The sequence below is a fragment of the Mirounga leonina genome, unplaced genomic scaffold, assembly GCF_011800145.1.
Source record: "Mirounga leonina isolate KUSES-001 unplaced genomic scaffold, KU_Mleo_1.0 Mir_154, whole genome shotgun sequence".
NCBI classification, from domain to species: domain Eukaryota; kingdom Metazoa; phylum Chordata; class Mammalia; order Carnivora; family Phocidae; genus Mirounga; species Mirounga leonina.
In genome coordinates, this window is record NW_023270389.1 from 50,358,367 (window position 1) to 50,377,216 (window position 18,850).

An 18,850-nucleotide genomic window follows, 5' to 3' on the forward strand; every position below is an offset into this window, starting at 1 on the left:
ATATTACTTATTCTGTATTCCTCTTTTCTTGCCTTCTTTAGAAATTAAGTTTCTAGGATTCTCCATGTTAATATTACATTTTATCTTCTCTATTTTTCACATACTTTTAAAATTGTATTTCTAGTGGTTTCTCTAAAGATTATAAAATGCTTTTTATAGCTAACCTTAAGTTTATAGTATGCCACTTCAAGGATGATGTATTCATAGTCAATACTGAATATATACTATTTTTTGGAAAATGTAAAGTTCACAATAATTCAGTTTACCAAAATCCTGCTTTTTGTGATTAACTATTATAAACCACACTAAATAGTTGTTTTTGCTTTAAATAGTTAATAGCCTTTTTTTTTTTTTTTTAAGATTTCATTTATTTATTTGACAGAGAGAGAGACAGGAGAGAGGGAACACAAGTAGGGGAAGTGGGAGAGGGAGAAGCAGGCCTCCCGCTGAGCATGGAGCCCGATGCGGGGCTCGATCACAGGACCCCGGAACCATGACCTGAGCCGAAGGCAGCCGCTCAACCGACTGAGCCACCCATGTGCCCCAATAGTTAATAGCCTTTTGAAGATATGATGCAAAAAACCCCCAGAAAAATAAAAAACCTTCTTTAAGTCCAATATTTACCCTTTTAGATGTTTTCATTTTTTTCTTGCATATCTGAGCTGGCATCTGGCTCATTTCCTTTTGTCAGTATAACTTTTTAAACTATTTCTTGCAGAGTTGATAGTTCTGTTCTCTATGGAAGTCTAGTTTTTTTTTTTCTTTTTAGTACTTTTCATTATCTTTTTGCTTCTTTATTTTTGATGAAATTAGCAGTCATTCTTACTATTCTTTCCATAAAGATAGTATAGCCTTTTTCTCTCTAGTTGCTTTTAAAATACTCTTCTTTTTTTTTAGAGATACTCTTTTTGACATTGGTTTTCTGTAGTTTGATAGTTTTTGGTTTTATTTAAAAAAATATTTATCCTGTTTGTTTTACAGTACCAGAGGATCTGTTCTTTGAGCATTGTGAAGGTTTTTTCAGCCCTATGCTTTCCTTTTCCTCTAGTATTCCAGTTATATGTTAGAATGTTTTATATTATCCTACATATTTCTGGTGTTCTCTTTTTATTCCTTTCTCTCTATGAATTGGTATAAATAACTTATATTGGACTGTCTTTGAGTTCATTATTTCTTTCCTCAGCTTGTCCAGTCTGCTCCTAACCCCATCCAATGTTTTTTTATTTCAGTCTTTGTATTCTTCATTTTTTTTCAATGTTTATTTATTTAAGTAATCTCTACACCCAATGTGGGGCTGGAACTCATGACCCTCAGATCAAGAGGCACATGCTCATCTGGCTGAGCCAGCCAGACACCCCTGTATTCTTCATTTCAAAGATTTACATTTTGTTCTTTCAGTTTCTTTTCTGTAATTCATTTTTTCACTTGTTTTGTCTACTTTTCCTCTTAATTCCTTAATAATTTTTAGTAATGTTTTAAAGTCCTTTTTGCCCATTCCAGCATTTGGATCATCTGTTAATTTCATTCTTTTGCCTGTTTTTTCTTTTGACTTTCCACCTTCTTTGCATGTTTTTTAATTTTTTAAATTGTAGTTTAGACATTCTGTATTCAGAATTGGTATAGAGACTATAGTAGTTAATACTATCTTCCAGAAAGGTCTTGCCTTTTCCATTTTCAGGGAGCAAGGATAAGAGATTGATTTCTGGCCTAATCAGGAATTTAGCTGAGTTGGGGTTCAGTTGTTGCTTCAGTTTCAGTCCGTTGACTTAAAGTGTATAGTTGACCCTTGAACAACATGGGTTTGAACTGTGCAGGTCCACTTATAGACAGGTTTTTAAAAATAAATACTATAAATGTATTTTTCTTGTGATTTAAAAAAAACATTTTGCTATCTCTAGCTTACTTTATTGTAATACAGTAATACAGAATACAGTATATAATACATATGCAAACTATATTAATCGACTATGTTATAAATAAGGCTTCTTCTGGTCAACAGTAGGCTATTAGTAGTTAAATTTTTGGAGGGTTGAAAGTTACACATGGATTTTTGACTGTGCTGGCGGTCGGTGTCCCTAATTCCCTTGCTGTTTAAGGGTAACTGTAGTATTTTACTTTTTAGTTTATCCCTTTTTTTATTGTTACTGTGGGAGTAACCTTTTACATTGTAATCTGAAGAGTATTGGTTACTATTTTTTAATTTAAATATTTTGTATTGTGAATGTGTCTGTATATACCAGTTCTTTGAAATTTTAGTTGCTTATTCTGTGTACTATTTATATTGTCACTTTTTATAAATATTCCTTTTTTTTTTTTTTAAAGATTTTATTTATTTGAGGGAGAGAGTGAGAGAGAGAGCATGAGTGAGGGGAGGAGCAGAGGGAGAGGGAGAAGTAGACTCCCTGCTGAGCAGGGAGCCTGATGCAGGGCTTGATCCAGGGACTCTGGACTCAGGAATCATGACCTGAGCCAAAGGCAGGTGCTTAACTGACTGAGCCACCCAGGTACTCCTATTCCTCATGTATTTTGAAGCACATATTTTCTGAAATTGTTTCAGGGGCTCATTTATGTTCTTTACGTTTAATTATTAATTGGGTGTTTGTATTTTCTATTTAACAATTTTTATTAAAAATTTTTTTTTTTTTTAAGATTTTATTTATTTGTCAGAGAGAGAGAGAGAGAGAGAGAGAGCACAGGCAGGGGGAGTAGGCGGGCAGAGGGAGAAGCAGGCTTCCCGCTGAGCAAGGAGCCTGATGTGGGACTTGATCCCAGCACCCTGGGATCATGACCTGAGCTGAAAGGCAGGCGCTTAACTGACAGAGCCACCCAGGCATCCCTATTAAAAAATTTTCAAAATAAAAACCTTTGCAATGCAGAGAGGTATATTAATTTACTAATATGATTATGGATTTAATTTTTTTTAAAGAATTTTATTTATTTGACTGAGAGATACACAGCGAGAGAGGGAACACAAGCAGGGGGAGTGGGAGAGGGAGAAGCAGGCTTCCCACTGAGCAGGAAGCCCGATGCCTGGGATCATGACCTAAGCCTAAGGCAGACACTTAACGACTGAGCCACCCAGGCACCCCTGATTATGGATTTAAAAATTTTTCTTCCAGCTGTCAGTTTTTGGTTCATAATCTTTATTGTTTTCAATGCAAAGAACTGGAAATTACTTGACTTATAAAAAGATTTGTTATCTAGTCTTTACGTAAGAGTAATTAGTTTATAGAAGATTTGTTGTTTTTAAAATAATATTTATTTATTTATTTGAGAGAGAGTGCATGCGTGTTGGGGGAGAGGCTGAGGGAGAGAATCTCAAGCAGATTCCCTGCTGATTGCTGGGTTCAGTCTCAGTACCCATGAGATCATGACCTGAGCCGAAATCACGAGTTAGATGCTTAACTGACTGAGTCACCCAGGTGCCCCCAGATTTGTTATTTTTATAAAAAGTTTTGTTATCTAGTCTTTACTTAAAGTAATAAGCTTTTTTAAGCAGCAGTATTTTATTTATTTATTTTGCTCTTCTAGAGACTTTCATACCCTAGACACTGTATCAAGGTAAATTTCAGGGTGGGTAAAAGATAATCTTTCTCCTGCCTACTATCCCTTTTTAAACTTCTTTAGAGAATGAAAAGAAATTTTGAAAGAAGAGGTTGGAATTTAGAAATGGAATGATGTCTGATGAACAGATCAGTTTTAGGAAGACAAATATTGAAGGTTGTCATTTTGGGAATTAATTCCCTTTAAACTCTGTGTCTACATATGCTTTGAAAGGTCTACATGTGGTGGGGCCCCTGGGTGGCTCAGTTGTTAGGTGTCTGCCTTTGGCTCAGGTCTTGATCCTGGGGTCCTGGGCTTGAGCCCCGCATCAGGCTCCCTGCTCCGCGGGAAGCCTGCTTCTCCCTCTCCCGCTCCCCCTGCTTGTGTTCCCCTCTCTCACTGTCTCTCTATCAAATAAATAAATAAAATCTTAAAAAAAAAAAAAGGAAGGCCTACCTACATGTATCCTCAGCTGTTGATAGCTGATGTAGCCAATCATAATACCAGAAGTGCATATCCTTTAGAATTTTTTTGACAGTTTTAAGGAAACTATGTATTGATATAGAGAAAAATTATCAGATAAAAGTAACATTTGTGTAAGATATGCAATATGACTCATTTGTGAAATTTTGCCTTCTTATTTTATAGATTAAAAATCTGAAGCCAAGTAGGGGAGACATTCATAAGATTTTACAGGGTTTTTGGGTTATAATCCTAGAACTTTTGACTTCCTGACATACCTGGGAAGTTTTATCTTGTCTTTTGTTTTTTCTTGTTCCCCTGCTCCTCTTTGCTTTTTCCTTCCTTTGAAAAACAAAAGCTAAGTAAAATATTCTCCTAATTTACAAAGTCAAATGATCTTACAAGGTTTATAGCAAAAAATCAGCAGTCCTCAGTTACATTACTCCTTCTCCTTAATATTAACTCCTCGGAGCAAACTTTTGTTTTTACTTACTTCTTATTCCTAAATAACATGCCTGCATTGTTCTACTTGGAAAGTCTTCCCTCAAGGAAGGAATGGAAACATTTTTTCCCTCAAAATTCCAGTTGCCCTCCTGTTGAGAATCTACTTAAAGTGAACTCTTCTTGGGAAGATGAACTCATAGTAACTAAGCTCATAAGGGCCATATTATTCATTTATAGTAAAATATATAAAGGTTAGTTAGACTAATCTTCTCATAGGTCTGAGCAGTATATTTTTACCCAGCTGGAAAGTTATCTAGAAGCCAGTATCAGAAGGATATGGAATTGGGACATGAAGCGTTAATGATACAATTCACATCTTTAATTGTATTGGGCTGTAATCAAGCAGTTGCTTCTGTTTTCATAGTAGAGATAATCTTACCTGATTTTTAGAATAAAAAAGTTAATTACAGAAAAGATTAAAAAATACAGAAAAGCAATGTTGAATAAAAAATTGAAGCATATTCCTTTTCAGATGGCATACATGGTCACTTTTGAGACAATTGACTGTAAACCAGATGGGACAAATGTGATAAAACTTGCTATATTGCAGAGCACTAAGGGTGGAGAATAAGAGTCTAAATATATTTCTTCTTTCTTCTTTTTTTCCTAAATGTTTCTTTTCACTTTTATTCCAGTTTCCTCATCTGAAAATGAGATAATTTGGCTAAATGATCATATCATTTATGGAAGCTTTGGCAATTGTAAGAAATGATTAGAGAATTAACTTATTATACTTTACTTTTAGTAGTGGGTTAAATGACTTATTTAAAGGATTACTTTGCTGTTCAATTTCTGAGACAGTTCTAACAAAACATTATACGGCTATTTTATTTTGATAAAATTGGCTATATTCTTCCCATTTTAAAGCATTTTCTTTTTTAATCGTCTGTTTCTTTTATGTACACATATTAAATTATAGTTTCAGAAATTTGCCACTTATCTTGTTTCTTGAAATTATTCCTTTAAAGAAGATTAAATTGCAGAAGAGATGCCATTTGCTAAATTGAATTCCAAGTGTACTTAGTTGGTCCTAGTTTTCCTTTGACCTTGAGGCTTGGGGGGCTTTCCCCCCGCTTCTTTCTACAAGTCAGTTGCATTCTTATTTACATGTCATAGTTGATAGGCTAAAATGAAGTATTCAAAATTAGCATTTTAAAGATAGTTTGTGCACATCCTTTGCAAATGAATTAACAATGTTAGCTGTGTATGTTCCTTTTTGTATAAAGATGTGGTCTCTGCTCTCAACCAAATAATCTGTAGACAGTTATAGATAATCAGTGTAAAGAAATCTCAAAAAAGATGCAGAGGATATTTTTCATCATTGTTGGGACACAGAGCTCCTGTCAGTTTGTTCTGTGTGATAGTTTAACTTTTCAGGTAATATGTCTAAGGTCCAATAAATACTAGTTTGTTTTGCGAGATGCCAGCGTTATCACTTTTAAATCTTCATGATACTGTGTTTTTTAAGTTTATTCAGTTGTGAAACATTAATTCAGTTATGTTAATTGGAATATCCTAATGTGATTGTCACTTCATATTTGTTCTCCCTTGTCCTTATTGTCTTGACTTAAATATTTCATTGACCTATTTTGCCTCTTACCTTTAAATATAAAGATTCCTTCTCCTCAGAGGGGATAGACTCTGGTAGTGGGATGGCCATGCCTTTGTGGTATGTGTAATATCTTAGTGATTTTCCAAATGTTGACTGGCTTATTCTTATCATCTGGGGACTTGTTAAACAAAGATTCCTGTTCCTGTGTTTATTTCAACAAATGCCCCAGATAATTCTATTGCATAGCAAGGTAAATGAAAATTTATTAATCTTTGTTATTTATTTATTTTTGTTTGATTTGGAAGTGATTTACTGGGCATTATTATTCTTCTTTTCAAATATATAAGAAATCAGAGTTACCTTTGCTTATAAGCCATCTCATTCCATTTTTAGCTTTTGATACTCTTTTACATATATTCATTCATCAGGTTCATCTGGAATTCCTTGGTTCTTTGTGTGAATTTTAACAGTAAAAGATAAATATTTGCAATTTAAATTTTATATCCAGAAATTGTCAAGCTTATAATTATCTTTTATCTGTTACATTTTTGTTTCACTTAACAATTTGGGTTATTTACTTCTCCCTCCACTCCTTTATATTAAAAGATTTGTTTTTAAATGTTTGATTTTGACTGAAGTTTTCTATGGAACTATATTAATTCTCACATCTGTGTAAGTAGGTAATAACCACAAATAGTAAGTTTAATTTCTGAAAGGTATGGATTCCTTCCCATTTATTATGCTTCTTATTTTCTTGGAAATGAAATTCTTATGGAGAAAGTGATCTTAGTATCTAGGAACTATGTTGATTCCACTGTGATTTTTGTCTTGATGTTCAGTTGGCTTGGTTGGAAGAAAAAGCTAGGACAGATAACAGAATTGCTATTTTCACGTAAATAGTTTTTTCAGCATGGTAGATGAGGAATGTAATTTAAAACACCTGTTTCTTACAATTAATTTTAGTTTTGGGGAAAATGGCTTGTTTTTTTTTTTTTTTTTTTAAGATTTTATTTATTTCAGAGAGAGAGAGGAAGAGCACATGTAGGGGAGAGGGGCAGAAGGAGAAGCAGACTCCCTGCTGAACAGATAGCCTGATTCCCGGATCCATCCCAGGACCGCTGATCATGACCAGGCTTAACCACCTGAGCCACCCAGGCACTCTGAAAATGGCTTGCTTTTAAAAATGCCAGTTAGTAAACGGGAAAACTGATTAAATAGAAGTAATAGGCTAACTTAAATGGATTCATGAATTTGCTTCATACTGGTTATACTGTGGTGTTAAAGAAAACTTTGAACTCGTAGTTATATTTTTAAAAGAACAATTATAATTTTCTATTATAGGAATCACATGCAGCCCAACTACAGATCCTTATGGAATTCCTCAAGGTTGCAAGAAGAAATAAGAGAGAGGTATATTATTTTGTATCTTTTACATAATGTTTCATTTACTGTTGCTGACTATTCCCATTTCCCCCCATTTTTGTAAAGGCATTTCGTGCTAAAAAGTTTATTTAAACATTTAAAAAGCATTTGAGTTGTAGGCAGTTTTCTAACTCTTTGTTATTTTAACTTCTTTTACCTTAGAACTTGATATTTTAAAAATCCCTTTTTGGAGATGTGCTGAAAAGTTTTTTGTAGGATTGAATACAATGACTTACCTCAAAGTGATAAAAAAATAGAAAATAGAATTATCATATGACAGCCTACCCTTCACCCTGAAAAGAGAATTTAGGAAACTTCAGATAATAAAGTCTTAAGTAGAGAGTGTTGCAAATTTTTCTTATGGCAAAAATGCATACTGGGGGAAACTACAAGTAAAAATATTGCTATCTATTTAGAACCTGGAAAGTATAAGACATGAAGGATAGCGAAAAGATAATTTATTAATAATCTTATAATCAGAATGTTTTAATTTAATGTTCATAAAATTCCTTAGTCATTTCACACTTGTACAAAATATGGGAAAATAAAAGGCAAAATCCTGTGCTATGGGGGGAATGCTAATATAACTTTGAAAGCAGTTTATATATTTAAATTCCTAACTGTCACAAATATTATATTTTTATTTTAAGTTGTCTAATTAGGTTGTTTTTTTAGTCATTTAAAAAATATATGTAATGTCTATAATGTGCTAAGTTCTAGGCTGTCTATTACATCTGAAAATAAAAACATGAGAGATGTTTTTATTTTGATGAAGTACTGTTAGTGTGCATTGTCAGAACCTTTACATTATCTTAGTTTGATATTTCCCCTTTTTTTGATTATTCATGATGTCTATTTTTTTAGTCTATTTTCTTAGTTCAAGTTGGATTTTTCTGTATTATACTGTTAATAGCTAAATATTCTTTATATGGTTTATGACTTTTTCTCTTATCCTTAAGTTTTGCTGAGCTAATAATTGTGATTTTAATATGTCTATTAACAAAAAACACTATCTTCACTATACTTTTAAAATTTATTCCTCTCTATTGCTTCTTGGCCTTTTGGCTAAGATCATGTGTAAAATTTATTCCTCTCCATTTTTTTTTTTTCTTTGTTGGTGGGTACTTTTTAAACTTTGGTATACATAAGAATCACCTGAAGATCTTGTTAGAGTCCAAGTTCTGATTACGGGTGTATGTTTCAGAGCCCCATAATCTGCATTTCTAGCAAGTTTCAGGTGATGATACTTTTGGTCCTTGGAGAGTACACTTTGAGTAGCAAAGCTGAAAATGTTATATCTGGAAATAAAATTATTAATATGTACACTCAACATCTTTTTGTTATAGAAAATTCTTTGGAAAAGTGATGGTTTTTCATATTCCATATATACCTCCCAACTTTAAAACAGAATGTGAAATTGTTTTGCAGTAGTTCCATATGCGTCTTTCTGCCTTAGACTTTGAAACTTCATTGAAAGTGGGATTAAGGACATGAGAAATTACCTGATAATGAATGAATAAATGACTCAATTAAGTGTACAGTCCAAACATGAGGATGTCTGGGGGTTAAATTAAATGGCTCATCATTATCTGTGTCCTGCATTATTTAATGTTTTCGTTAGCCCCTGAGGTTTTTCATTGCTTTTCTAGGGATCTATTAATGCTTGCAAAAAAATTGTTAGATTCAAAAACTCTCCGGTAATAAGGATACAGCATGTAACTCTAAAAAAGAAACTGAAGATTCTGAGATTAATTCCGTCCAGCAAGCTGACAAGTTAGCCTGTCACAGTTTCATTTGTGCTGTCAGTTCCATGGGACTTCTGGGCTGGAGATAGAGGACTTTATTATGGCACATTTGGCACAGCTGCTGCACATTTGCCTGTTTCTCTGGCCCTCAAGCCCCACAGGGGCGACGTAGAGATGGGCTCAGGTGAATGGTGCACATAAAGTGGATGTATGTAACAACTAAGGAGCCCTGAGCTTAGGAAATTCCAGTCTTTTAAAGGGGTCTACTGGAAAACCTGTCTAGTCTTTGCCCTTCAGGGAGATACTTTTTTTATCATATTGATCAGAAAACAAATCTGCCCTCTGTCCTGGAAAAAGTCACTATTTCTGTCTTGCCAGGGTATTTGCTGTAGAAACATCCTTGAAAAGATAATTTGGAACAAAAGCTATGACAGCATGTTCTGAAATGAGAGAGATCAATAGAGGGTTGTTTCCTAGTAAGTGACTCTTCCTTGTGATAGGAATTTGTCCTCTCTCTGATGTGGTGGCTGATGGCCTTGACTAATACCTTCTAAGATACTATGTTTGATCACATAGCTCTTAGTATCAGTGTTTCTATATTTTTGTCATTAAATGTCTGGGTTAATTGTGCTGTAGAATTTTACAGCTTAACTTTAGTTTGATCCTTGTGATTGGATGATTTCTTTTCCCCCCATGAACCATATTTTCTAATGGTAGGCAATTTAACCGAGAAATGTACTAGTTCTAAGTACTTCAGGATATTGGTGCCTTTTTTGTGCACTGATTATATTGTCATTAATACATTTTGGATTTCTTTTTTTAATGTACCCAAGATTGAGTGATTTTGAGTATTTCAGGTTTAATTATACAAGAGACTCCGAGGAGCTAGGTTAACAAAGTTCACAAATTTGAAAATTTAGTGCTAGGTTAACAGACTTTAAAAATTTACAATTTTTACAAAAAACTAAAAAATTACGTTGAATTTCATAAATTTCCTCATAATTGGAATCAGGTACAGTAATGCTATGTAATCATAATAAACTTTAGTCTAGGGGTGCTTGGGTGGCTCAGTCATTTAAGTGTCTGACTCTGGATTTCATCTCAGGTCATTATCTCACGGTTGTGAGAACAAGGTGGGACAGGCTTTTTCCTGGGTGTGGAGCCTGCTTGAGATTCTCTTTCCCTCTCCCTCTGCTCCTCACCCCCTTCCTCCCACTTGTGTGCACGTTTTCTCTCTCTCTCAAATAAATAATAAAAAAAACCCTTTATTTTAGGAAATTAGTTGATTAATACCTCAATTTAGGACAGACAGAATGAAGTGAATGATTATATGTTTTGCATATATTATAAAGTATTTGCATGCTTAATCCTCAAAATGAATGTAGTTGTTAGAGGTCTTATCTCCTGTTGTATAATTTATACTTGAACTTATTCAAGCAAAATATAGACTGAGCAGGAGGCAAACTACTACTTTTGAATTTATTTTCCTAAGATTAGCATTCAGACATTGGAAATTAACTTTGTGATCTTAGACTTAATTTTTATTGAGGTTATGATGAGTGTTGGTTTAGATATTGATATATACCAATCTAAGAAGTTAAATCTGCTTTTCAGATTTAACATACTTATTTTCTTCAATATCACATCTTGCTAGTCCTTTTTGGGCTATTAGAACCCTACATTCAGGGGCGCCTGGGTGGCTCAGTAGGTTAAGCATCTGCCTTCGGCTCGGGTCATGATCCCAGGGTGCTGGGATTGAGCCCCGGGCTCAGTCGGGGAAGCCTGCTTCTCCCTCTCCCTCTGCCTACGTCTCTGCCTGCTTGTGCTCTCTCTCTCTCTGTCAAATAAATAAAATCTTTAAAAAAACTCAAAAAACCCTACATTTAATTTTTGAGTTATTTTCCCCTACTGACTCTTTTTCAAATATTAAGAGAAGGACACATAATAGTAGGCATTTGCATTAGTTATCTGTTATTGTGTGACACGTTATGCTCAAATTTGATGACTTAAAAAAGAAACATTTAATATCTTGGGTCAGGAATTATGGTGCGATGTAATTGAGTGCCTTGGCTCAGAGTTTCTACCAGGCTACATTCAAGGTGTTGCCCAGGGCAGCAGTTACCTCAAGGTTTGACCAGGATAGAACCCGTCCAAGCTCACCCACTGGCTACTAGATAGAGATACCAATTTCTTGCCACATGGGCTTCTCCATAGGTAGCTTTCTACATGGCTGCTGGCTTCTCTCAAAGGGAGCAAGTGAGAAAGAGCATTTTGAAGATAGCACTTTTATAATTTTTATAACTTAACCTTGGAGGTTACATCCGCACATGTGCTGTTTTCTGGTCATTAGAAGCAAATCATTAAGTCCAGCCCACACCAAGAGAGGGAATTACATGAGTGTGTGAATACTAAGTGGGAATCTTTGGAGGCTATCTTAGATTCTGCCTACCACAGCATTTAATAAGTATATGTATTTAAATGAAAATGTTATTCTTTCTTCATGGTCTGATTGACCAAAGGAGCTTTGGGTTTCATGTAAAAGCCAAATTTGTACTAGCATTTAAACAATTGTCTTACATTTAATTTGATTTAATTTTAAAATACACTTCTGGACATTTGTGGTACTTATTTACTGTAATAGGGTAGTTTTGTTAAGTCTTGGTTTCCTTTTGGTTCTGTTTGGAATTCCAGTGAGCTAATTTTACGGTGTTTTTATATGAAATAAAACATAGAAAAGTCCATAAAACAAATTTACAGTTTAAAGATTTATGGTAGAGTGACCATCCATGTAACTGCCATCCTGATTTAACAGTCAGATTATTGTTGGGACTCCCAGTGTTCCTGCCTAACCTTTCCAGATTATAGCTTTCTCCCTTGTGCCTTAGGTGGTCAGTATTCTGATATTTATCACCTTCCTGTTTTCCTTTATTATTTTGATACCTAAGTATTTATAAATTGCTTTTTTAAACTTCAATATATTTATTTCTGCAGCTTATAATGTTTGTTTTGTTCTTACCTTCTCTGACTCAATGTTAAGGTTCATCCATATTGTTATATATGGCTATCGTTGATTAGTTTTGTAAGTATTTTATTAAATGAATATACCCCAGTTTTGTGGTTGATGGACTTTTGGGTTTTTTTCAGTTTTGGCCTATTCACAAACAATGCTACTATCTTGTATATGTACCCAGGTGTATGTATGCATATATATCTATAATATGTATGTAGGAATGGAATTGATGAGTCCTAGGACATATATATCTTCATCTTTAGTAGATAACAAACTGTTTTTCTAAGTAGCTGTATTAGTTACTCTTGCTAGGTGTTGTATGCGTGTTCCTTTTGCACTGTATTCTTGCCAATACTTGGTATCACAATAGACTTTCTCAGTTTAGCTAATCTTGGGATTGCTGTTTCTTTGCGGTTTTAATTTGCATTTCCCTAATGACTAATGAGGTTGAGCATACTATGTTGGCCATTTGGATTTTTTGTGTATGTGTAAAGTAACTGTTTAAAGCTTTTTGCATCTTTTGTACTTAGTTGATATTCTTAATGGTTTGTTGAAAAATTCTTTGTCCTATCTATTTATTTATCTGTCTCTATCTTCAGCAAATATTTTCTTCACCTAATTGGGCTGCTTATTTCATTATCTTGGTGATGTAACTTGACGAACAGAAGTTTCTGTTTTTAAAAGAGTTAAATTTATTGGTCTTTTCTGTTATAATTAGTGCTTTTTGTCTTAGGTAAAGAATTTCCCACCTGAGGTCATGGAGACATTTTGCCATATTAATTACTTGAAGCTTTATTTTTTTATCTTTCACATTAAGATTATAATCTGCTTGGGAATTTATTATTGTGTATTATGTGAGGGATAGGCAACTTTTCATATAGATATCTATCACTTGTCCAAGCATCCTTAATTAAAAAGTCCATCCTTTTCCTATTGCTCTCAAGCACCACCTTTGTCATGCATAATGTGTCCATATATGTGAGGGTCCATTTCTAGGCTGTATATTTGAGGGTCCATTTCTAGTCTCTCTTTTCTGCTTCACTGGTCTATTTGTCTATCTTTTTGGCAGAACTACATTGTATTAAATACTAGAACTTTAAGTTACTGTTTTTCTTTAGCAAATTCTTAGCTATTTTTGGCTCTTTTTATTTCTATATACATTTTAGAACCACCTGGCACATTTTCATGGTAAACCTGCTGTGATTTTTATTGGAATTACTTTGACTCCAAAGATCAATTTGGGAAAATATATCTATATACAATATTGAGTCTTCTGACCCATGAATGTGGTATTTCTCTGTTTATAATTAGGTCCTTAAGAATGTCTTTCAAAATTTTGATATTTTTCAGAGTATTTATTCTTATACACCTTTGTTTTAGATTTTAGGTCTTAGGTCTTCATCATTTTTTTATACTATTATAAACAACGTCTATGTCTTCGATTTCCGTTTCTTACTGTTTGTTGCTGGTATATAGAAATTCAGTTGATTTTTATAGATAATTTTTTTTTTTTGTACCCAGCAATCTTGTTAAGTTCTCATTAATTCTAATAATTTATTTGTAGATTCTTTTATATCTTCTGTATACACATCGTCATCTGCAAATAATAAGAGTTTAGTTTCTTTCTTTATGATCCTTATATCTTTTATTTATTTTTCTTGTCTTACTCTGCTGGCTAGGACATCCGGTACAATGATGAATAGAAGTGGTGATAGCGGGGCATCCTAGTCTTGGTGCTGATCTCAAAGTGAAAGCTTTCGACGTGTCACCATTAGGTATGATGTTTTCTGGAGGTTTTTTTGTAGGTACTTTTTATCTTTCAAGGAAGTAAATTTCTATTCCCAGGTTCCTAAGAGAACTTTTTTCCCCTGTAATCATGAGTGGGGATTGAGTACTTTCTCCAAAAATTTTGTGCATCTGAGGTGATATTTACTTTTTTTTTTTTCATTCTGTTAATGTGAATAATATATTGGTTTAATATTAAAAGGCCTATCCACTTTGCACCTAAGGTGATCAACCATCCTGATTTCCTAGGTGTATTCTAGTTTTATCACTGAACATTCTGCATTCTAGGAAACCCCACCAGGATGGTTGTTTGCCCTACTTGTATTCCTTGTGTAAACCAAACTTGGCCATGGTGTATATCCTCTTCTATAGTGCTTGGTTTGCTGATACTTTGTTTAGGATTTTGCATCTATTTTCATTAGTGACATTGTGCTATAAGTTTTCTCTTACACTGATCTTGTCCAGCTTTGCTATAAAGATTGTTACTTTAATCAAATAAATTGGGGAATGTACCCTTTTTGTATTTTCTGGAAGAATTTGTATAGTCTAGGACGGATATCTTTGCTGAATGTTTAAAGATTTTACTGAAGAATCTCTCTGGATTTGTTGTTTGCTTGCAGAAAGGTTTAAACTATTGATTCACTTACTGCAACTCTTACATGCCTATTCAGTTATTCTGTTCTAAAATAACAGAATAACTGTTATACAACAGTTATACTTACTCAGTTTTTGTTATAAATATCACCTGTGACATGTAATACTTTTTCTAGGAGTTGTCTGTTTCATCTAAATTTTCAAATTATTGGCATATTGGTTTTCATATTGTTTTGAATGCCCCCAGAGTTTTTAGTGATATCTTTCATTCCTGACTCTGCTTATTGCTGCTTTTTCTTTTCCTCTTTTTTTCTTGATCAGGTCTTGCCAGGGATGTATCAATTTTATGAGTCTATCTGAAAGAACCACCTATTGTCATTGTATGTTTTCTACTTTATTTTATTTTTTTTAAATGATTTTATTATTTATTTTTTAAAAGATTTTATTTATTTATTTGACAGAGAGAGAGAGAGTGAGAGCAGGAACACAAGCAGGGGGAGTGGGAGAGGGAGAAGCAGGCTTCCTGCTGAGCAGGGAGCCTGATGTGGGACTCGATCCCAGGACTCTGGGATCATGACCTGAGCCGAAGGCAGACACTTAACGACTGAGCCACCCAGGCGCCCTGTTTTCTACTTTATTTTTGCTTCCCATTTTACTAATTTATGCTCTTTACAGTTTCTACTATTTCACTTTCTTTGGTTTTATTTTATTGTTCCTTTTCTAATTTGTTAACTTGGATGTACATATTATTACGCAGACTTTTTTTTTCTTAATATAGGGATTTAAGGCCATTTGCATCTAATGATTTTAGTATGGTATTCTGTTATTCCTTAGTTCAAAAGAATTTCTAACTTTCATTATAGTTTTTCTTAGGCCTGTGGGTTATTTAGAAGTAAACTTATTACTTGGACATTGGGATTTTCTTGTTGTCTTTCTGTTGTTGATTTCTGTTTTAATTACATTGTTGTCAGAAAATACTTTGTGTTTTATTCCTTTGAATATGGTATTTGCACTGTTACCTGGTGGTTAGTTAAATTTTGAAATATTTGTGTTTGAGAAAGAATGCGTTTTTCTGCAATTGTATGCTGCCGTGTAAAGTTTGTTAAATGTATCATGAGAATTTTCTGCATTTTTAGTGAACTTTGTTTCCTTGTTAGGTGAATTACTGAATAATTATATTTGAGGTGAGTTTCTTCTAGATGCAGAGATTTTTTTATCCATTCCGCTAGATTCAGTCCTAATATATTTAGACCATTTACATTTAATGTAAATGTTATGGCTTGAGCCTATCATTTTATTATTTGTTTTATGTTTCTTTTCTCTGTTGATTTTTGTTCTTGTTTTGTTTTCTTCTTATGGGTTACTTGAATGTTTTTTAGAATTCCATTTTTATTTATAGTGGTTTTGAGTACATTTCTTTATAGATTTTTAGGGGTTACTGTAGATATTACGTTATATTTATAACTTATCACAGTACTGGTATAGACATCTATTTACATTTGCTTTTAAATAAACCATCTCATTATGTCACCTGTAGTCTAATTTCTTCCTTCCTTCCTTCCTCCTTCCCTCCCTCCCTCCTTCTCTCTTTCTTTCTTGCTTGTTTTGTGCTTTCTTTTCAACTTAAAAAAAAGTTACAGTCAGAGGACTGAATGAAGCTTATAATTAAGCCTGTCTGACATTACAGAATTTAGGTGTTAAGTATGTGTATGTTTATGGGGTAGTGGTTTGGTGGTATGGTAAGACTTTAGTTTGTACTTCATATGGCTAAATGAGCTTTGCTTTTGGTAGTAACTCATAGAATGAATATATCTGTATATGTGTATATGTGTGTATGTATATATATTTAAAGATTTCTTTAATAGAAGTTTTAGGTTCACAACAAAAGTGAGAGAAGGGTACAGAGATTTCCCATGTACTACTTGCCCTCACATGTGCAAAACCTCCCCTGTTATCAGCATTCCTCACGAGAGGGTACATTTGTTATAACTCATGAACCTGACATGTTATAATCACCCAAAGTCCGTAGTTTACTCTGGGGTTAAATCTTGGTTTTGTATATTCTGTGGGTTTGGAGAAATGTGTAATGACATGTATCCATCATGATAGTATCATACAGAGTATTCTCGTTGCCCTTAAATTCTTCTGTGCTCCACCTGTTCATCCCATTCCCTACCTCCAACATCTGGCAATCACTGATTTTTACTGTTTCTTTGGTTTTGCCTTTTCCAGAATATCATAGGATTGGAATATAGCCTTTCACATTGGCTTTTTTCCCTTAGTAATATGCATTTAAGTTTGATCCATGTCTTTTTATGTTTTTAGAGCCCATTTCTTCGTAGCACTAAATAATATTCCATTGTCTGGATGTGATACTGTTTACCCTTTGCCTACTGAAGGACATCTTGGTTGCTTCCCAGTGTTAGCAATTATGAATAAAGCTGCTATAAATATGGTTTTGTGTAGACACATAAGTTTTCAGCTCCTTTGGGTACATGCCAAGGAGTATGATTACTGAGTCGTATGCTAAAATTATGTTTACTTTTTAAAGAAATTGCCAAACTGTCTTCCAAAGTGGTTGTACTATTTTTCTTTCCCGCCAGGAATAAGTGAGAGTTCCTATTGCTGCACATTCTTGTTAGCATTGGGTGTTGTCATTGTTCTGGATTTTGGATGCTCTAATAGTTATACAGCGGTATCTCATTATTGTTTATATATATATGTTAAATTTTGCTACTCTCTTTTTTTAACCCAGTATTTTCTGAAAGTATACCAGTATTCTTTTGTTCAGATTTGAATATGTCAGATGATTGAAATAGTCTCGGCAGCTACAATTTATTCTAATTATATTAGCTTTTATTTTTTATTTTTTTTTTTAAGATTTTATTTATTTACTTGAGAGAGTGAGTGCGCGCGCGAGAGAGCAGAAGCAGGGGGAGGGGCAAAGGGAGAGGGAGAAGCTGACTCCCTGCTGAGCATGGAGACCCAGTGCAGGTATTGATCCCAGGACCCTGGGATCACGGACCTGAACCGAAGGCAGATGCTTAACTGACTGAGCCACCCAGGCTCCCCTAATTGTATTAGCTTTTAAAAAACAAAATTCACACACTAAGTTTAATACTTTAGCATATTTTTATCAAATCATGAGTGCAGGTCAGATAAATAAGTACCAGTGATACCTATGTGCAGCAAAGCAAGTGTCAGTAAAAGGGGGCTTCTCATTTTCAGATTCTTTTACATTTTAGTCTTCTGGGATTCTGAAACTTCTTTTTTTTTTTTTTTAATTTAGAGAGAAATTGAGTGTGTGTGCAAGCAAGGGGAGGGGCAAAAGGAGAGGAAGAGAGAGAGAATCTCAAGTGGACTCCATGCTGAGTACACAGCCTGATGCAGGGCTCCATCTCCCGACCTTGAGATCATGACCTGAGCCAAAATCAAGAGTTGGATGCTCAATTGGCTGAGCCACTCAGGCGCCCCTGAAACTTTACTTTTTAAATTTAAATGTTTTTTAGATTTTCTTTGGATTTTGGCACACCATGGTGTGTTGAAAGTGACCTTGCTATTAATATAGGCTTAGGAATGAGCTTAAAGCATTTCTCCGTCATATGTATTTATTATTATTTTTAATAACCCCCAAAATCATGAGGATATGGTCCAGGGTGGTTTTGGTTATCATTCCCAATTAATGATCAATTTTCATTCAGATAATGCTAGTTCATCTTTGTGGACTTTCTTCATTTCTCCAAAACATCCTTGGACTCTGATTCATGCTTTTATTTTAGATCCTGCTGCTCCCAGTCATGAAACATGTTTGAAGAGTGAATTTAGATTAATTCTTCTTTCCACTTCCTTTATTTTTTAATTATTTTAAATTTTTTATTGTTATGTTAATCACCATACATTACATCATTAATTTTTGATGTAGTGTTCCATGATTCATTGTTTGTGTATAACACCCAGTGCTCCATGCAGAACATGCCCTCTTTAATACCTATCACCAGGCTAACCCATCCTCCCACCCCCATCCCCTCTAGAACCCTCAGTTTGTTTTTCAGAGTCCATCGTCTCTCATGGTTTGGCTCCCCCTCCAATTCCCCCCTTCATTCTTCCCCTCCTGCTATCTTCTTCTTCTTTTTTTTTTTTAAACATGTATTATTTGTTTCAGAGGTACAGATCTGTGATTCAACAGTCTTGCACAATTCACAGCGCTCACCATAGCACATACCTTCCCCAGTG

At 34.2% G+C, this 18,850-nt stretch overlaps 1 protein-coding gene across 7 annotated transcripts in view; it reads left to right on the forward strand.

Moving 5' to 3' along the window:
• COP1 (COP1 E3 ubiquitin ligase) overlaps window positions 1-18,850 on the forward strand; it is a 264,376-nt gene that overhangs the window by 45,888 nt on the left and 199,638 nt on the right. For 6 of the 7 annotated variants that reach the window (XM_035010740.1, XM_035010739.1, XM_035010741.1 and 3 more), the window contains one exon: window positions 7,403-7,471. The exons of the other annotated variant lie outside the window; for it this stretch is intronic. In XM_035010740.1, coding sequence (XP_034866631.1) covers window positions 7,403-7,471 — 69 coding nt within the window. The remainder of the gene's footprint in view (window positions 1-7,402; window positions 7,472-18,850) is intronic. 7 annotated transcript variants of the gene reach the window in all.